This window comes from Hippocampus guttulatus, chromosome 21, assembly GCF_054856545.1.
Source record: "Hippocampus guttulatus isolate MCC_2025c chromosome 21, RoL_Hgut_1.0, whole genome shotgun sequence".
Taxonomy (NCBI): Eukaryota; Metazoa; Chordata; class Actinopteri; order Syngnathiformes; family Syngnathidae; genus Hippocampus; species Hippocampus guttulatus.
In genome coordinates this window covers 9,772,361-9,791,435 of record NC_141281.1, presented here as the reverse complement: position 1 = coordinate 9,791,435, position 19,075 = coordinate 9,772,361, and the positions used below count along the sequence as shown (strand labels likewise).

At 43.4% G+C, this 19,075-nt stretch overlaps 2 protein-coding genes across 4 annotated transcripts; one reads left to right on the top strand and one right to left on the bottom strand.

Moving 5' to 3' along the window:
- The first annotated feature begins 527 nt into the window (after window positions 1-527).
- On the top strand, window positions 528-14,367 carry apbb1ip (amyloid beta (A4) precursor protein-binding, family B, member 1 interacting protein). 2 transcript variants are annotated; one of them, XM_086101735.1, is made up of 13 exons: window positions 528-667; window positions 5,288-5,347; window positions 6,043-6,124; window positions 7,772-8,028; window positions 8,358-8,435; window positions 8,518-8,677; window positions 9,606-9,727; window positions 9,820-9,894; window positions 10,604-10,747; window positions 10,973-11,083; window positions 11,204-11,302; window positions 11,370-11,463; window positions 11,537-14,367. In XM_086101735.1, exons 2-13 carry the CDS (start codon window positions 5,288-5,290, stop codon window positions 12,469-12,471), a joined length of 2,217 nt encoding a protein of 738 aa, XP_085957861.1. In that variant the 5' UTR covers window positions 528-667; the 3' UTR covers window positions 12,472-14,367. The 2 variants fall into 2 exon arrangements, with proteins under 2 accessions (XP_085957861.1, XP_085957860.1); XM_086101734.1 differs by lacking the exon at window positions 528-667 and adding an exon at window positions 2,736-3,050.
- Window positions 12,994-19,069, bottom strand: LOC147187059 (uncharacterized). 2 transcript variants are annotated; one of them, XM_086101737.1, is made up of 19 exons: window positions 18,115-19,069; window positions 17,926-18,044; window positions 17,676-17,804; window positions 17,513-17,577; window positions 17,363-17,419; window positions 17,184-17,282; window positions 16,524-16,591; window positions 16,343-16,430; window positions 16,186-16,255; window positions 15,531-15,603; window positions 15,376-15,459; window positions 15,172-15,301; window positions 15,022-15,066; window positions 14,858-14,939; window positions 14,144-14,236; window positions 13,985-14,061; window positions 13,803-13,846; window positions 13,384-13,463; window positions 12,994-13,133 (listed from the first exon to the last, which is right to left on the bottom strand). In XM_086101737.1, exons 1-19 carry the CDS (start codon window positions 18,332-18,334, stop codon window positions 13,011-13,013), a joined length of 1,746 nt encoding a protein of 581 aa, XP_085957863.1. In that variant the 5' UTR covers window positions 18,335-19,069; the 3' UTR covers window positions 12,994-13,010. The 2 variants fall into 2 exon arrangements, with proteins under 2 accessions (XP_085957863.1, XP_085957862.1); XM_086101736.1 differs by having other exon boundaries at window positions 13,803-14,061.
- Window positions 19,070-19,075: the final 6 nt, after the last annotated feature.

Sequence of the window (19,075 nt, the reverse complement as noted above, 5' to 3'; positions counted from 1 at the left end):
GCTAGTAACAGTTACACAGCAAAAATAAGTAAATATTGTTCACAAAACGATTAAAATAGATCCTCGGAAAGAGACAACTTATAAGCTAACTGGCCCAATTTAATTGTATGAGCTAACGAGCAACGACCAAGTGAGCAACAATTTTTTTGTTTGTTTTCACTTTTTCCAGGCTCTTTGTTTATCAGCATCCTCTGTCGTACCTTTGTCGCATTTGCATTTATTTGTCTCTTTTTTTTTTTTTTTTCTGATCTGTGTCTGCGATTGTGGAATCCCAAGTCTGTCCGGAACCTTTCCGGAAAGCCTTTTACTTAAAATAAGTTTAAGTAAAAATGCATATTGTATTTATTGTATGCTAACTAGATAAATAGATCAGTAGAGGGCAGAATCTTGCTGTGTCATGTTTAGGTTTTTTTTCCCCCTAGATGACTGTCACTTTTCATTTGATTCACTGTTGACTCTCCTGTGACCCTTGCGCTCCCTTCAGTTGTTTTTTTTCCCTTATTCTTCTTGTGTTTTTCAGCAACGCCTGAATGTTGAGACAGCTGCTAGTCCTTAAACGCGGTCACCGTCGTGTTGTCAACAACTAGCCCCCCCCGTTGTACACGGATACACATCTAACTACGGCACAAAGCAGGAATGCAAAAGGACTAGTGGGGCTATCGCGACGGTAAGAAATACCGCTAAAGACATTTTTCAAGAGCGTGCACTCGGCGCAGCTTCCCTCAACTAGGGTTCCTGTGACTTCTGCTTGCTGTCAAGAAATGGGAGACTATCCTATCGCATTAGTAAACATATTTAACCCTTTCATGCAACCTGTAACCTGATAACATGATAAACTGTCCACTGTTCCTAAAGACGTTAAAATACAAAATCTTCAACCATCCTATATCATCCAATAAATCTCAGCTACGTTAGGGCTGAAGTCAGGTATACTTCCCCTCCAGGGCTATTTCCTTATTTACGCCCACAGGAGGAATGAGTGGACCCAAACTCAGGTAGTGGTTTTCTCCATGCTATCTTTCCCTTGCTCTTGGTAGCCGCCCAGTGAGTTCAATGCCAAACGGCTTGCGTGTCACGGCCTAGTACAAAGAAAAACACCCAACGTTTCACATCACACTTTGACAAATGGGATATTGTCTTCAACGCTCCCCGCTGCTTTTGCCATTATCGGCCCCGTTTTATTTCTTTGAAAGCACCGTAAAAGAGCGAACTAAAAAGGCATTTCCAGGCACGCCTGGATTGAACGTGACTAATGGTTCTGGAAGCATGCAGCTTCACAGCTTGCCATCTGGGCTTCAAAAAAAAAAAAAAAAAAGGCCGATGGGCTCCTTTGTTTGGTTTCTTTATTGCCAAGTAACTCCTGCTCGGCATCAAACGTTTATAATTAACTCATTCAGTACCATCCAATTCTAGACCAAGTCTGAAAAGACGTTTAAAAACGTCTTTGGGAGTGAATGAGTTAATAAAGCTGCTGAGCTATAAAGAGCTTTTATTGTTTGGACCACCCTATCTGTGACAGATGGATAATTGCGACCTCCGCTTTGCTGTCTGTCTCTAAGCATTTATCAGGGTGTTAAATGGCTGCTAATGGAGGACATGTTGGCAGCTGAATTTGCTTCATTCAAAAGGTGATCCGAGAGGGCTTTGGACATCTTCAATTCGCAATCCAGAAAATGTAAAAATGCACGGTCTCAAATTTAGTCCCTCCAGGACGGACTAAATGAGGTGAACCAGCCTCTCAAAAATCCTGTCTCACCTTATTTTTTTCTTTTCATGGCAACCTGCTTCTTCCTTGACAACCGCTCTATGTTTTTGTGGTTCAATAAAACGAATATAGGACACTACACTGAAAGAGGAGCAATTTTTGTGTTGATGTGACGGTAGTTGGAGTCACCTATTTTGCCACAATGGTCTATTCCAATCGCACTTTGTGTTGCGTCATCGACTTTGTATTTGGAGGGCTATTTTTTTTTGAGGCGGTACTTGGTGTAAAAAAGATTGACAACCACTGCCTTGGACCATATGCATGGATGATATTCAGGAATGTGGAGGCAGGATTCCTGAAGCACAGATGAAAACAGAGCAGAGGTAGCCCCCCCCCCCCCCAAAGGAAAAAAAAAACATAGAGGGGTAAAGTGTCCTGCTGAGATCCAAGTGTAGTAACATTAAAGTCATATCGCGGCTGCTGATGGGCCTCCCAAGTTGACTCAAGAAGAGATGCAAATAAAGCAGTCATCCGAACCCCCCCACCCCCACCCGCCACTCAGATAAGAGCTTCCTCTGCAACTCAGAACTCTATAGCCCGCCTCTGCTCGCTGTACCCCCCGCCAGACTTCTGACCTCGCCCCACCGCAAGATATTCTCTGCTGATTGGAAGCACCGCAGGAAGAAAAATGTCTTGTCAATCAAAGAAAGCGGTTTGTGTTAGCAGCACAAACTTGGAGGACCAACGCCGTACCAGTCAATCCAAAAGACACGTAAAGAAAGGCAAGCGTCCAACCTCGCTGTTGGTTACTTCGCAGGAATGGAAGTCAGCCGTGTGAACAATTACACTACGATCCCAGCGAGCTTCCTCCTGCGGCGCTTGCCACGCCCCGCGTACTGGCAAATCTGCAAGGGGGGGGATGACAGATTGTGTGCAATCAATTTCTTTGACTCAGGGTCAATTATTAACAGCGACACTTGGTATTGTTGAGCAAACTCTCGGGAACAGGCTGTCGGTTGGTCGCGGGCCCAGACACGAGTGTTGTGAAAGTGTTGTGCAGGAATGTAGCGGCAGGTCTGGACGTGAACTTCCGCATTGGGCAGGAAGGAGGCTGTCAAAAAAGAAAAAGAAAAAAAGAAAGAAGCAGCGGATGAGCTAACGCTCGGCAACACACCCGGAAAATAACGCTCGCCGCTATCGAGAGGCCTTGTTTTGCTGGACAACTCTTTATTTATTTTTATTTTTTTATAAACTGATGTCCATGACGGCTTTTTCGTGACGGATATATACATCCACCCTTATTTATATACTGTACGTACACACACACACACACAGATTGGAAAAGGTGAGTTCAAGTGATTTGTTGGTAGCGCTTCTGCTTTTCTGTCCTTTGTTATTCATTGCGACGATTTTGAAATTGATGCTTTTATTCAAAGCATGTTGCAAATTTTTATCGAAAGGTTTAAAAAGATAAAAAGCATCGCATTGAGAAAGGACGGACACATTTTTTGGGGTACGTGTGTGTGTGTGCGTGTGTGTGTGTGTGTGGACCCTCCTTGCACACGTGAGAAGTTTATAGGCTCTTGATTTCTGAAGTCCCAACGTTATGTGAAAAGACAAAGTCGAAGCGTGCAGGGATAACGTGAATGCAGAAGTCACACGCCCGCCTGTGGTTTATTTTACATTTCTCTTAATGCCAGAAGTGGTTTGTTTTTTCTTTCGTGTTGTATCTTTTTCATTTTTTATTTTATTTTATTTTTTTTAAAAAGCTGACCCATAGCGTATTTTTGAGCGGAACAGGGGCCCAATGGTGCAAAGAGACGCATGGGCAGAGGGCAGGCAAAATCATAATCATGCAAAAATAATAGCTGTAGGACTGAAAAGTCATTTGGTTCACTGGTTGCAAGTGAAGGACAAAAATATCGGGACAAGTACTTTTGTGCCGCAAAGCATAAAGAATACGCACTAAAACTGGGTGTCGGCTTTCACACATTTCTACCGAGTGTGATTTTGAAACAATGACATCACGTTTCTGTACGCCAACTTGATAATCGGCAAAGTGAAGTCGCGAAAGGAGGCGGGGCGATTAGGTTAACAACGATGACAACAACATTTCTGTGCACACGAATTTTTTTCTGTCTTTTATCAATTTGCAAAATGTGTTCTGGGGAAGAAGACAAACACTGGACTTACTTTCAAAGTGTGTTCCCAAAGCTTTGCCAAAATTGTGTGGTAATTAAAAACAAAACAAACGAACAACCCCCCCCCCCCCACCCCGCTACATTAGCTCAAGGCTCCTCTAATTGAAGAAAAGAAACCAAAAGAAAAATACACATTACTTGTATGTTTTTTTTTTGACTATGAGATAAAGAATTTTATTTTAGGTTGGGTTTTTTTTAGGTTGGCACAACAGCAGATCCCCTTGCAGCAGACAATATTCAACGTTTCTATTAAATAGGGTAATAGATGGGGAGTTTCTTGCCTGTCTATCTGTTTTGTCATTGTCATTATTGCTTCTAAGTTATTGCTTCTTGGTTCACGTTTGGCCTTATAAGTGTGGTTGTGACTTTGTCATCATTTGCTTAAGCATTACAACATAGCGAGTGCTAAATAGCAACCACTTCCTCTTCCTCAGAGGTGAAGATGTTTTGGTGTGGAAGTGATACGAACCTAAAAGCAGTGACACAAGCACGTTCCGATGAGAATTGAAGAGGATTTTGTTTAAAAAAAAAAGTGAGGCCTTTAAAATGTAGCATACCTTTGCTTTGGAAATGATTACATTGGCTTGAATTCTGCTCCAGATCAAAAAGTAAACATGACCGCGAGCCCAAACAAGCCTGCGAAGAGAGAGAGACCGTGAAAAGAAAAACATGGCCGCGGGTTATTGAAAACAAAAGCTAACTTTTGATCCCGTCCTGTTTTGCGTGGAGCCTGGGTGATCGTGTCGCATGTCTGTTTAACGCGGTCTCTGGACCCCATGCAAATGTCATGTCGGCGAAGGCGTTCAAAAGCCACAGAAAATGTCAGGTGCGTTTCACGCATCGTACGCTCCTTTCAAATGGATTTGCTCGGCTCCTTCCGCACATTCCACGCCTGTCGTTTCTCATAACGGCTCCATCCAGCTCACACTCGGCAGATATTAACATACATGCTAACATGCTAACTCGCCACGATTTTATTTTAAAGTATACAATATTCGCAACATTTCTAAATTGCATTATATTACCATGACACAAACTTACATTTTTGAAGCTACAATTGACAATAACAGCATTTTCGTTTGAGCCGGCAGCACTTCACACATGCCAATTACTATGGCGGATGCAAATGTGGCGCATGTAGCTTTCCCTCTCACCGTCACCACTTTGACAACTTCACGCAGCAATCAAGTCTGTGCTGCTTATCACGAAGCTAATGTCATTAGCTAACACCAATCTGAGCATTCACTGAAACTCAACGCAGCTCTGCTTGCCCTTTGACTTGGTTGTTCAATCTCAGACTTAGTTGATGCACCACTGCAACTATTTGTAACGTGTCATTAAAAAGTCACGTTTCCGTGATTTGTCCCCTTTTCTGTGACAGATGGATGACATCGACGCCATGTTCAGCGACCTGCTGGGCGAGATGGACCTCCTGACGCAGGTCAGCCCCGCCCCCTCACCATGACAACTGATATAGGAATTTCCCTTTTCTATGTTTTCAAATCAGATTGGAATCGACAAGTTGCATGTGTTTGTTTTTAATTGGATTAACTGAAAAAAATAATGCGTTATAGGCCCCAAGTGTTTTCTCCAGGCTGCCGTTAGCTAACTGAACGCCATCAAAAATGGGAAGGGGTGATAAATACAAGAAGTACATGAGGGGGGCTGGAAGGGCGTTTGGTGAAATGTCAGCTCCAGATAAGAGTTGAGTCGTTGGTGAGAACGTTGGCATGTCAGTTAGGCTTTTAGTCAGTCGTGTAATGCGCGATGGTAGTGGACCCCAGAAAAATCGGAGGCAGGAGAACCAGGGAGTACTGATCAAAATCTATGAACAGAAACACTTACAGGAACTATTACCATGATGACCAACAGGTGCGACGCTGGAGGAGAATCCATCTAGTCCCACCTATTGTTCACAAACAGAACAAAACCATGACAGTCAACTGTGAAACCAAACCAACTCTGATCTAAAAACAAAAACAGAATCATGACCTAATCATTCGACATGCAAATTGGTCTGGCTTCAATTTTTACAGCGCGCTTCAGAGCACTCGCCAATGTGTTGCTGATTAGCTGACAGTGTACTGTGTGCATATATGTAACGACACACACTGACTGTTTTTCTCCCCCTGGCAGAGTCTGGGACAAGAACCAGCGCCGCCCCCCTCGTCTCCACCCGAAGCCGAGCAAGAAGTCAACCTCTCCATCGGCTTCAATGGTGATGTTGTGTTCACTGTTGTTCTTTATGAGTTCACCTGCACAGCATTGGCATGACACAAAATAGCTTTAGAGGGTCAAACCTTTGCTGTGTGTTAGTCCACAATCCATGATAAAAATTGTTGTTTGTGTTCCTGCAATCATTCAATGTCCACCCAATTTCAAACTGGGTGAGTCAACTGGTATCGGGGACCGACTGGCTTTCATAGTGAGAGCCTTGGAATTCACCTGAAATGGCAGTTTCAAACCAAAATGGCCAACCGACTACCTCTTTGACTTTTGTCATCGATCCTTGAGGCTTGTTCAAGTGTTCACCAAATTTGGTGTTGTTTGGCAAAACTTGGCCCGTGACAGCCCTGGAATTATATTTTGAACTAAAATGATTGATTTCCTGCTCAATTTCCAGCAAAGATCTTCCCGCCTTGGCACTACGGCTGAAAACGAGCATTTATGCTAAATCCAGCGCAATTACACTGTTTATTCTTGTGCACTGTCCCAATGAAACAAAATAAATAAATAAATCCTCCATCCTGTCACGATAGACATGTCCACCAAATTTCATTTTTATCGGTAAAATTGGAGTCTCAGCTCTCTGCTGTGAAATTTGCCTGAAATGGCTGCTTCTAACCAAAATGGCCGACTCCCTGTTCAATTTCTTACATGGGGCCTTCAGACTTTTTTGTGTCCAACCAATTTTGTGTCAATTAGTGAAATTGGTGTCAGGGGCTGATTCTTCCTTTCCAAGAAGCATTCACGATACTAAGCGAGTACAACTATTAGATTTCGGTTATCATCCTAATGGGGTACATGGGTGTATTTTGTGAGCGGAGGGACCGACTGTCCTGTTTGTCTCTTTGTGGCCCGCATGTGGAGAAGTATTTCAAGTTGCTTGGCAGCACATGTGGCAGCTGTTAAAAGCGGGACAAAGATTAAATTGTGCGTCGGGGCCCGAACAACTTGACGTCCGACTCTGAAGCTGTAAAACAAGGCCTCAGCTATAACAATAAAACAATGATAAGAATAAGTATTAAAATGAGATCAAGCCACTTTTTTGGTCACCGGAAGCGCAAAAGTGTTGACTCTGTGATCATCAGGGTGAGTGGAAGGTTACGAAAGGACACGAGTCCACTTCTGCTACAGTTGGGAAGGGTTCATAAAACAAATTAAGCAACAATACAGGACATCTATTGACTCCAAGCAGACAAAGAGGCTTTTGATTTACTTTCAGGAAGTGAGCATGCTCACAATTACACCATATTTAATAGCCGCTGGGCCTCATTGTGCCCTATTTTTGTTCCTTCATATGTCATGTATGGATTTAATGGTCTACTAACTTCTAATGTCGCAACTGTACAGAATTATTTATCGATTTATTTATTTACCTTTGTTTCATATTTACACCCTATCAAGGACAGCGGTTACTACTATCAGGTTACAGGTTATCATTATTGGTGCATGAAAGGGTTCATGTCGAAACCTCTGTCAAACGTTAGCATCATATTTATTGTTCTGTAATATTTCTTCTCTATATCATATTTATTGTACCATATTGACATACGAAATGTAAAAATGTATATGTTTGGCGTACAAGTAAACGAGAGCTGTCATGTCCGCTACTGACCTGATATTTGCCTTGATTTGACGACAGCGTCTCTGAATGAGCTGGAGGACAACGACTTGGATGCTCTGATGGCCGACTTGGTGGCCGACCTCAACGCCACAGAGGAGAAGCTGGCGGCCGAGATCGAGAGTCTGAAGGAGCCTCAGCCCGAGCCTTTGCCGCCTCCGAGTGTCGGCCCGGCCTCCTCAAACCCTCCGCTCTCCAGCGACTCGTCCACCGCCTTCCCCTCGTCCACCGCATCCACTTTACCGCCTCCACCCCCGCAATCTAGCAAACCTACGATGGTGAGTCCACAACAGCTTCTGATTCTTTTTTTCTCCACAAAAAAAAAAAAAAAAAAAAGCCAAACAGCTGGAACACATCATACTCATGCAGAGTGGAACATATTTTATGATCTGTAATGTTCCATATTTACATCAAATTTGATGTTCTGCACACCTCTAAGGTAGCTTGTTTACATTGTACTTAATGAGATCCAGTAGAAGAACTGTTCCACTCATGCATTCTTCATGAAAAAGGGGAATTCTGAGCTCTGACTAGGGGGAAAAAAACTACTCTGGGTTTCAAATTATGGTCTCATATTTTGGTGATTGCTTCTTTGGTGGCTCCATAGGAAGAGATTGAAGCTCAGATCAAGGCAGACAAAATCAAGCTGGCTCTGGAGAAGCTCAAAGAAGCAAAAGTGAAAAAGGTAAAGCAGGCACTGATTATCAAGGCTCATCAGAAAAAAAAATGGACTGGTTTTCTAAGTAACGCTTTGTCGTGTGCTTTAGCTCGTGGTGAAGGTGTGCATGAACGACGGCAGCTCCAAAACGTTGATGGTGGACGAGAGGCAGAACGTGAGAGAGGTGCTGGACAACCTCTGCGAGAAGACGCACTGCGACTACAACGTGGACTGGAGCCTGTCCGAGACCAACCCAGAACTGCAGCTCGGTCAGCAGATGCGCATTTCTTTTAACTCATTCAGTACCAGCCAATTCTGGACCAAGTCTGAAAAGACGTTTAAAAACGTCTTTGGGAGTGAATGACTTAATAGAGTCACGCAGCACTAGCGCTAGCTATCATTCATTCGCGCTTATTTTTAACATTAGCTGATGTCCTGTCCTCACTCAAAAGAAAAAGAGGAAACGAGAATTTCCGTCTTGCCCGCATGATTGTTAAATTTAGCCGATCTGACGCGCGCGATGCTAATTGTAGCGTTGCTACGTGTCAACGTTTTGTGTGAGTTAGCCTGGCATGGTCGGAAAACAACGTGAATGTTTGTCTAGAGTGAAGACAAAGACGGAGGGAGGCTTCCTCCAACTTTGGTTCAAGACAGATGACATATAACCTCCACCAACACGACCCTAACACCCGGCTAGCTTAACTTTCAAAGCCCGCCATGTGTCGGCTCTGCACCCGCCGCGGTTCAAAGCAGAGCTGCGTGCTGCTTCCTGCTTCGCGTCTCTTTAAACGTCCGACTAAATGCCTCAGTAAGGCGGCTATATATCACAACCATGCCGGCCATTTCTCTGGTGCTCAGCTGTGATTGCTCAAGTGCACAAAAGCACATGGTGTGTGTGTGTGTGTGAGGACGTCTAAAGCGGCTTTTGATGGTCGAATTAGTCCTCTTGGAAGACTTTGTACTTTTTGGACATCTTCCCATATTCCTTCAAGCCCATTCGGAACAGACAATGGTGCAATTGTATTGAAACTAGAACACTTTAAATGAAACAGATGCCAGGGTTTCACACAAAGGTAAAGACTTTAAATGGGACTTTTAAGTCAACGTTTCAAATGATGGTTTACAACCTGGGTTAAGGTTTCAAGACCAAATTATAGTTCCTTGCTTCTATTTATTTATTTATTGTTGTGGTGCTAGAGAGGACCTTTGAGGATCACGAACACCTTGTAGAGCCCCTCCTGGCTTGGACCAGGGACAGCGAGAACCAAATCCTCTTTCGGGAGAGTTCAGACAAGTATGAAGTCTTCAAAAACCCGCAGGTCAGTACCGTCAATGTAGAGCTCAATCCATGGATACAATAGACCGATTGATAGGCCAGATCGTATTTCCACCGAGTGTCTTCTGTGTGCAGAAATTCTACTTGTGGAAGAAGGACAAGAAGGTGCTGAAAGACATGAAGGACAAAGACAAGGAGATCTTGATCAAGGTACGTTGTTCTCTCGGTCATTATTTTTGAATTTGGACGTACTGTTGGTGTCACATTTGACCCATTTTGACAACGATTAAAAACAACAACAATGTTTTTAAACCTGAAATTTGATTATTTAAAGTGATCCAAAATACATCCATCCATCTGTTTTCTATTCCGCTTATCCTCATAAGGGGAGGCGGGCATGCTGGAGCCTAACCCAGCTGTCTTCGGGGCAGTAGGCAGGGGAAACCCTGAACTGGTTGCCAGCCAATCGCAGGGCACACGTAGACGAACAACCATTCGCGCTCACAATCACACCTAGCGACAATTTAGAGTGTTCCATTAACCTGCCATGCATGTATTTGGAATGTGGGAGGAAACTGAGGTACCCGCAGAAAACCCACGCAGGCACAGGGAGAACATGCAAACTCCACACAGGAAGGCCGGACGCGGAATCGAACCCTCCATCCCTGCACTGTGAGCCTGACGTGCAAACCATTTTCACCGCTGTGACGCCCACCAACAGAAAATACACGTTCCCCTTTATCTTCAACATGAAGGATTAATCGTCCATTTAAAGTCAGACAGCCAAATAAGAATTTGGAGAAAAAAAATCTATCGCTAATTTGATATAGTCGATTATTATATATATATTCTTGAACTGAAACATACTATGTACACTAACAGTATGTAAGGTTGTCTCTCACCCCCCCTCTGTAAACAGGAGAACTTCTGTGGGACGTCCATTATGGTGCCCGACTTGGAGGGGGTCCTGCACCTCAAAGAGGACGGCAAGAAGTCATGGAAGCCCCGCCTCTTCCAGCTCAGAGCCTCCGGGATTTATTACGTGCCCAAAGGCAAGACCAAGGTCAGGGTTCAAAGGCCTGGGAATCATTCACCCATTCCCTACTCGCCTACCACTACATATGGATTTTTATATACTGGACCAAGACAATTCACTAAAATGTCCACTAATCACTATCGAGTCATTAATCATTTGTAAGAAATGTTTAATCCCGAGTGAGGGATTTTTATCGCAAGGATTATATTACATAGAGCTGCTGTCTTTTTTTTTTTTTTTCCTCCTCCGCAGTCGTCTCGTGATCTGGTGTGCTTCGTGCAGTTCGACAACGTCAACGTTTACTACGGAAAAGACTTCCGAGCAAAGCATAAAGCGCCCAGCGACTTTTGCTTTGTGCTCAAAGTAAGGCAAACGACCGATGTACAAAAAGTGTATCACGTGAATGTCAGGTTTACGAATGGAAAATAGTGAGCAATTTATTTCTGGTACTTTGTGTTCAGGAATGTTTGTGTTTGTGTGTAGCATCCGCAGATCCAGAAGGACTCTCAGTACATTAAGTATTTGTGCTGCGACGACGCCTGGACCATGAACCTGTGGGTCACTGGAATACGCATCGCAAAGGTATTTCTTCTTATGACGACGATGATGTCATCAACATTGTTCATTATATGAAACGCGTGTCTCGCAGTACGGCTCCAACTTGTTTGAAAACTTCAAAACAGCCGAGAAGAAGGCGGCCGTCGGTTCCGCGTGGGCAAGCTGCAGCGTTACGTCAGGCCAAAGTAAACGCACGCGCACACCCGCAAAATGCGCACGGGTCACCTTTTAACAATTTTTTTTATTCTGGGTTCACAGAACAATCGCAAAGCCAGGTCGCCAACGGCCACGCAAACAACATGTCGCCTTCTCCTCCTCCACCCCCACTAGGCGAAGACCTCCCCCCACCACCACCTCCTCAACTTGGCAAAACCCTCCCCCCAGCGCCTCCCCCTCTTGGCGCAACACTACCGCCACCCCCTCCCCCACTTGGTGGAACCCTCCCCCCTCCTCCTCCTCTTGGCGCAACCCTACCGCCACCCCCTCCCCCACTTGGCGCAACCCTATGGCCACCCCCTCCCCCACTTGGCGGAACCCTACCCCCACCACCTCCCCCACTTATCGGAACTCTACCCCCTCCGCCGCCTCCTCCTCCTCTACCAGCTCCCAACTGTGCATTCGCTTGTCCTCCTCTTCCAACCAAATCTTCCCCCAAACCTGCCCCCCAACCACGACGTCCAATGACCAAACTCCCGCTGCCTCCCCTGGCCGCAGATAACCTTCCCCCTCCGCCTCCCCCTCCGCCACCCGTCGACGACTCCCCGCCAGACTTCCTCCCTCCACCTCCTCCGGCGGCCAACTTTGGCTCGCATCCACCTCCTCCGCCACCCGTGAAGACCCTACCGCCGCCCCCGCCTCACATGAAAACCCTACCGCCTGCTCGTCCAAGTTTCAAGAGCACGAACCTGCCGCCGCCACCTCCTGATCCAGGATTTTTACCGCCTCCGCTCACGGGGGTGCCGCCTCCACCACCTCCTCCGCCCCCTCCCACAATGGCTGCCGCTGCCCCACAAAGGGCTCCGGTGAGGCCTTCTGGGTCGTTGAAAAAGATGCCGCCGCCTCCGCCTAAGAGGTCTACGCCTTCTCTTCATGGAAGAAGAGATGGCGATAGAGGAGATGGCGATGGAGGAGGTGGCGGTGACTTTATGTCAGAACTGATGCACGCCATGCAGAAGAAGCGTGACCCCCATTAAGTTTACAGCTTGAAATTTGAAGCCAACATTGTGTGCAAGAGGTGTATATATTCTGGCATCAGGTTTACATGCATGTAAGTAGTCTTAAAAATAAAATGCTGAATCTAAAAAAAAAAAAAAAAAACTGTAAATAAAGTAAATCCTGAAAAAATGTGAATAGCTAATGGGAATGGCACCAGTCAAAGCATTCGGTAGTAGCTACGTGTCTAAAAAATATGAGGTGTTTACGTCAGAAATTTTACAAAATATTGTACATAAGCAAAAAATAGATATTAGACCGGAATATAAATTAGAAAAATGACACATAAAGCAAAGACAACAAAATACTAGACACCCCAAATTTCTTTTCAGCCACTGAACCTTTTGACACTATAAGTTTTTTTTTTTATTGTGAATAAGCCATAACCGACAGCCTGATTCTAAAAAAGTGTAATACTGTACTCATACGTATTTGCGAAAAAAAATGGACAAAAAAATAAATAGACACAGCGATGACGTTAAATTGTCGATTTTTTTTTCACCTGCATACTTTTAGCGACTCATGAGGAGCAGCTGACTTTCAATTGGTGGGCCCACCAGGGAGGTTTGTCTGCGTAGCCCGCCTGCTCTGCTGCCTCTTGTGTCAGGAAAGGCTGCCTCAGAATGTCATAAAGCAGCGCCACCTAGTGGGCACAAGCAACAACAACCAACCCACGCACACAAAACAACAACAAAGCTGAAGATAAAGGAGACAATATTTACAGTCAGTTTTTTTGTTTTAGTCATTGGTTTTTCAATTAATTTGAAAAAACATTTAAAAAAATATAAAATATATTTTTGTACGGTTTCTAAAATAATTGCTTTTTTTTTTTTTTTACATTTGATTTAAATGCCCACTCTTACCTCTTAGTAGCACCAAATGTAAAAAATTACCTCTGAAAAATCATCCTTCTCTGCTTTGCGAATGGCCGACTCTGCCATCCAGTTCCTCAGCACGTATCTCGGGTTCACACCTGCCACAGCGTTGTAACACCACTTTGTCACGACACAAACTCACAAGGATACCTGCGCACCCACCGGCAATTAAGAGACACTATTCTTAACATAACAGCATATGTGCCTAAGTCATATTTGAATGTTTTAGGAAAACATGGATTTTTGTCATTGTTGTTGAAAATGACTTCCACAATGATGCTATTTGGCTATCACTGTCATACCAAGACTTTTTTTTTCTCTGAAGAGTTTTATCTAAAAGTGTCCCACTCGAGCATGTTACCAGAGGCCAATCACAGCTGATCTGCATTCATGTGGTGTTGTGTTGCATGCGTATTGTATTGCAGTTGCGTGCTTACTTTTCATCCTAGCTTGACGATCCTCATCTTCATCATGCGTCTCCCTGCGCAACAACAAATAGACGCGTGACACCACAATCATTCTACGCTGTTTATATACTTTTATGGGCATGTCAAGTTGTTGTGATGGATTTATATTTAAAAGCACTGTGTGGATCTTTTCCACTGTGTTTGTGGCTTGCCTGCCGAGGCGCAGCAGGTACGCGTTCAGCCAATCGGAGAAGCGTCCGTGCAAGGCCAAATCCTGGAGAGCCCAGGCCTAAAAAAGAAGAAAAAAATAAAATAAAAGGAGACATTATTCCAGCACGGAGTTAGATGCTGAGAGAGGAGCGGCGTCGCACTTGTGTGAAGTTCCTGCGGCGCAGTTGATGAGCTGAAGCCTCGCTCAGCTGCCTGAAGGTCATCGTGAAGTCTGCTCGCGTGTCCTCCATCAACTGGATGAAACGCAAACATATTCCGTCTTTTAGCAACATTCTCCTGCTGTTTGTAATATTTTGACCCTCGTGAATGAGATGAGGAAGCACATGAAAACAGACATTGTTAATTAAATAACTATTTGACCGGATCATTCAAATGTGAGACTTGTTTGTTAAGGAAGACGTCTTTTTTTTTTATATAGCTCTTGTATACGATCTTAAATTCATATTAATACAGTATTTCTGTATTTTATGTCTTAGCTATTTTTTTAAAATTACTTAAAAAGAATTCCCCCTTCTACTGTATTTACGTATATAATCCATGTGTATTTAGAGTTGAGGAATATTTTTGCATTGTTTCGACAAATTTTTATTATCATCTGATTTCTTTGTATTTTTCATAAAATAATTTTTGGGGGTCAATTATCCGACTTTTCTGTTTTCATAAAATTTTAGATTTTTTGGAGGGAGGGGTGATTTTTGAAAATTTTTGTAGTTGTTAGATTTTCTATTTCTTTTCATGTATCGATGTACTTCTCTAATACTTTTGTTTTGTTTTATTTATTGCGAAAAACTTTTTTTTTTTGTATCATGTTTTGTGTGTCATTGCATGTGTGGTGCATGCGAGTAAAAACTGGCCTGAAGCAGGTGCTCCACCAGATGTTGATCTTCCGTGTTCTCCCCAAGGAGGCCCAACTTGGCTTTGAAGAGCTGCTGCATCCTAGAAGCAGATACATTTCAGAAATAAATATGTATTACCGTATGACAGTATTCCAGTAGTTGACATGGAGAGTTCACTTTACCTCGTTTGGTAAATGTCAAGAAATGTCTTTAAAACCATCTCAGCCCTGAAAATAAAGAACAGACTCCTTTTGAAGGCCAGCATTGATCTTATGTTGCAGCCCCTGCGTGTAGAAGTTGAGGAATAATTATAAAATAACAAGCTTACTTACACGTCTTGCTGAGCTGCAGAAAGCAGCGGCCTAAGAGCATCTAATAGTTTCTCCATGTTGAAGAGTCCAGCGTGGACCTGAGCTCCGATACTGTACCTTCCCTCGTCGTCTGACGTGTTCGGCACAAAATCTGCAACCATTTCGAATATCAAACAGCTTTCATCGGCGGACGAACGCGTAATTGACAAAGGTCCGCAAACGCACCGGGGTCGTACGCTTCCATGAAGCCGAACGGGCCGTAGTCGATGGTGACGGACAGCAGGCTGAAGTTGTCGGTGTTGCAGACGCCTTCGGGGACGGATGGCAAATTTCAATTCGTCCGCGGACAAACGTCCGAGGGAGGCGCTTGAGCTTCTTACCGTGCGCAAACCCCATTGACATCCATTCAGCCATTAGACGAGCGGTGTCATTCACCACCGATGTATAAAATGCCTGGGAAAAAAAGCAAAAATACATACATTCATCCATACATTTTCCGAACCGCTTTTATCCTCACTAGGGTCGCGGGGGGTGCTGGAGCCTATCCCAGCTGTCTTCGGGCAGTAGGCGGGGGACACCCTGAACCGGTTGCCAGCCAATTGCAGGGCACACAGAAACGAACAACCATTCGCACTCACACCTAGGGACAATTTGGAGTGTTCAATCAGCCTGCCATGCATGTTTTTGGAATGTGGGAGGAAACCGGAGGACCCGGAGAAAACCCACGCAAGCATGGGGAGAACATGGAAACTCCACACAGGGAGGCCGGAGCTGGAATCGAACCCAGTACCTCTGCACTGTGAAGTCTACGTGCCAACCACTCGACTACCGGGCCGCCACAAAAAGCAAAAATATTAAGGGGAAAAAAAGGGATATTATGTGATGAGCGAAAAAAAAAAAAACCCTGCAAAAAACAATACACCCAAAAAGTAAAAGATTCTGGAAGATATACTGTTGTTAAATGTTAGACAAAAATATAAAAATATACTTTTGTGGATTGGACGGTTCAACGCAACATCTTATACAATCGCTCACCAAATACTTATCAGACTTGTTGGAATGGATGGAAGGAAAATATTCGGCAATGACAAAGTTTAGCAGCTTTCTGAAATACAAAAATAATAATAATTTAAAAAACAATTGATGGAATATTGTTTTTTCTTAAAAAGTGTCATTTTTTTGTTTTGCTCACCTGAGAAGATCCAACTCCCCACTTTGAGACAAAATCTCTAAGGAGCCGATTCGGAACCAAGATTTGGCTAAGCGCAGCACCACGGCCCCTGATGACGCAACACGATATAACACGTCACACGCTCTGTTGTCCAGAAGATGTGCTGATCACAATTCCCACAAAAAATCCAAATCCAAGTCACCTCTCTCGGTCTTCACATTGCCATTGTAGAACTGATCCCTCCAAACGGGCTCGGCACTCACAACTAAGCTGAGAACAACAACAAAAGCGGTATCATGACATTTATTGTGCCTTAACATCTTAAAATTGGAACTTTTTCACAAATGTTTTTTGTCAACAATGTAAACAAATTCTAGAAAAGGCACTCATTTTTTTTCTCAACAACTGACCATTTTTCACAATTTTCTTCTCAAATATATACAGTATAAATATATATATATTGATTCTCTATGTGTATCTTTTTTCTGCAATACATAACATTTTCTAAAATTAAAATCTATAACTTTTGTTGAATATTTTTCATCAGAATTGACTACTTTTATCGACTGAATTCTCAAATATACAAAATATTTTTATCTTATTTTATTTACTTATTTCCTCCAACATTTAGGATTTTCTTTATTTGAAAATATTCAACCATTTTATATTACATTTGAAAACTTTTTTTTCTCTCACTTATTCAAAAACACAGAATTTTTTCTTGAATACAAAACATTTTTTGACGACAAGCTAATTTTAGTCACACATAAACAGCTTTTTTAAAATTTAAAATAGATTTTCAAATTGAAACGGCAACTTTACAGTTTACAATTCCTTCCTTTTTTGCAGCTTCTTTTCTCACCTGGCGGCTCTGCTGGTAGGGATACCAAGGAAATACATGGCCTCGCTACACAGGAACTCCCTGACCGAAGAGCGAACAACTGCTCGGCCGTCACCGGACCTTACGAGGAATGCTGATGTCAATCATTTGTCTCATCCTGGCAGATTTCCCATGATGAACCCAAAACAGCAACCAAGTACCTTGAATACGGGGTTTTTCCAGAACCTTTGAGCTGCAGTTCCCACGTTTCTCCTTTTCTGGAAATATGTTGTCATGCATTCATCTCGACTATTTGATAAAACAGACATACAATTCATTTATACAGTATTTCTATTCTAATATTCTCTTACCTGTTCGTGTAGTGACCAAGAAGATGTGCGCGACCATCACCCAGCTGACCTGCCCAGTAGCCAAACTAATGACAGATGAAAGTAGGGACCCACAATTGCTTTAGAACTACAACAGGTTAATTTTGCTTCTCAAAAATGGTTGAGAAATGTGTGAAAAGTGTACCTGATGGCCTCCATATCTGTGTGCCAGAGGCTCAGAGCCAGGAAAAAGTTTTCCTCCGCTGACGTACTGTCTGAATTCGTCAGATACGATCACAGCCACGTCCAAATCCAAGAGCCCTTCCAAGGCATCCTATAAATCAGGGGCGGTAAACAAGTTTAATGTACAACATACTGGTATCGACATACATACTCATGGAATAAAATTATAATATACGTTAGTGGTTTTAAAAAGGAGGCACTGTAGTAGTCACCTTCGAAACTGCAGCCAGTCTTATTGGACCTTTCAGCGGAGTCGGAAAGGTTTCAGAGAAAATGCAGTTTGTCACAGAACGAATGAAATTCCCTTGAACTTGGTCAATTGGAAAAGCCCCTGCAAGAGGAACGTCAGGACATCAGGGGTCATGTTGATTACGAGCAGCTTGAGTCTGTGTTATTTTTACCCGTGAGCTTTTCACAGGAAACTCTGAAATGGTCCAAGTTGCGTTTGAGGTTCAAAATACTCGTGTTCCACCTGGAATTGATCATGTGGGATGACGGAGACGTATCTTGACCTTGACAGTCGGGTTCATCCTTTTGGCAGAACTCAAGCATGTGTACACTTATGATGATCATATTTGAAGTTACTACAGTAAAGAGTAACGCTTTTTGAAGGCTCCACATTTTGAGATCCGCACTGTAAGTCTCTAACTATAATTCAATGAAATTTTCAGCATGGAGGAAAAACGCATCGACTGGAGTTTGTGCATACATACAGTATATGGTGTAAAGACAGCTAACTCACTGTTATGTACTTTAGTTAAAATGGTAACTATACATAGCTGTTTGTAGTATAAAGTACATAACAGTGAATTAAAACGTATAACTAGAAGTTTCACCAGTGAAATAAAATTAGGTTGACCATTATAGTTGACAACTACAGTGGTGCTAGGCTGCTGTCAGCAACACAGCTAGCGTGACAGACCTCGTCACAACAAAAAGTAAACTAGCTTATTAGAAGCTTGATTACGTTTCGAAGCCTATATAAATTCTGCCGCCTAAGGGAGTCCGGTCAGAATTGGCTTACAATGAGTGAGCTTGTAGAATTAGACAGTTAGCAGGCTTGTAGTTTTTAGTAGAGCTAGCTCTGGTACGATGTTAGCACTGCAGGAGACTTGGCGTTGGGCATTGTATTTGACGTCACTCCGCAGCCATATTAGATGAGGCAAAATGGAGCGATATATTTTTGTAATCATCATCGTAACAACTTAACACGCATTGCTACCAATAAACAGCAACCAGTCAATCTTTTTTTTCATTTTAAAGCAGTCCCGTAAACAAAATGACATGTCAACTTCCGCTTCCGAGTCGCACGCGGTCGCTGCCTCCCCTCCTCTTCCTGCCGCGGTTCTCGCCACGGCAAAC

Bases quoted from the DNA above. Each gene is read 5' to 3' on its own strand.
- apbb1ip (XM_086101735.1), top strand. From the start codon at position 5,288: ATGGATGACATCGACGCCATGTTCAGCGACCTGCTGGGCGAGATGGAC. The intron at 5,348-6,042 runs GTCAGCCCCGCC...TCCCCCTGGCAG, and splicing joins AGATGGACCTCCTGACGCAG to AGTCTGGGACAAGAACCAGC. The intron at 11,464-11,536 runs GTAAACGCACGC...CTGGGTTCACAG, and splicing joins CAGCGTTACGTCAGGCCAAA to AACAATCGCAAAGCCAGGTC.
- LOC147187059 (XM_086101736.1), bottom strand. From the start codon at position 18,334: ATGTGGAGCCTTCAAAAAGCGTTACTCTTTACTGTAGTAACTTCAAAT. The intron at 16,592-17,183 runs GTGAGAAAAGAA...TGTTGTTCTCAG, and splicing joins CCTACCAGCAGAGCCGCCAG to CTTAGTTGTGAGTGCCGAGC. The intron at 15,067-15,171 runs GTAAGTAAGCTT...CTTTATTTTCAG, and splicing joins TCTGCAGCTCAGCAAGACGT to GGCTGAGATGGTTTTAAAGA.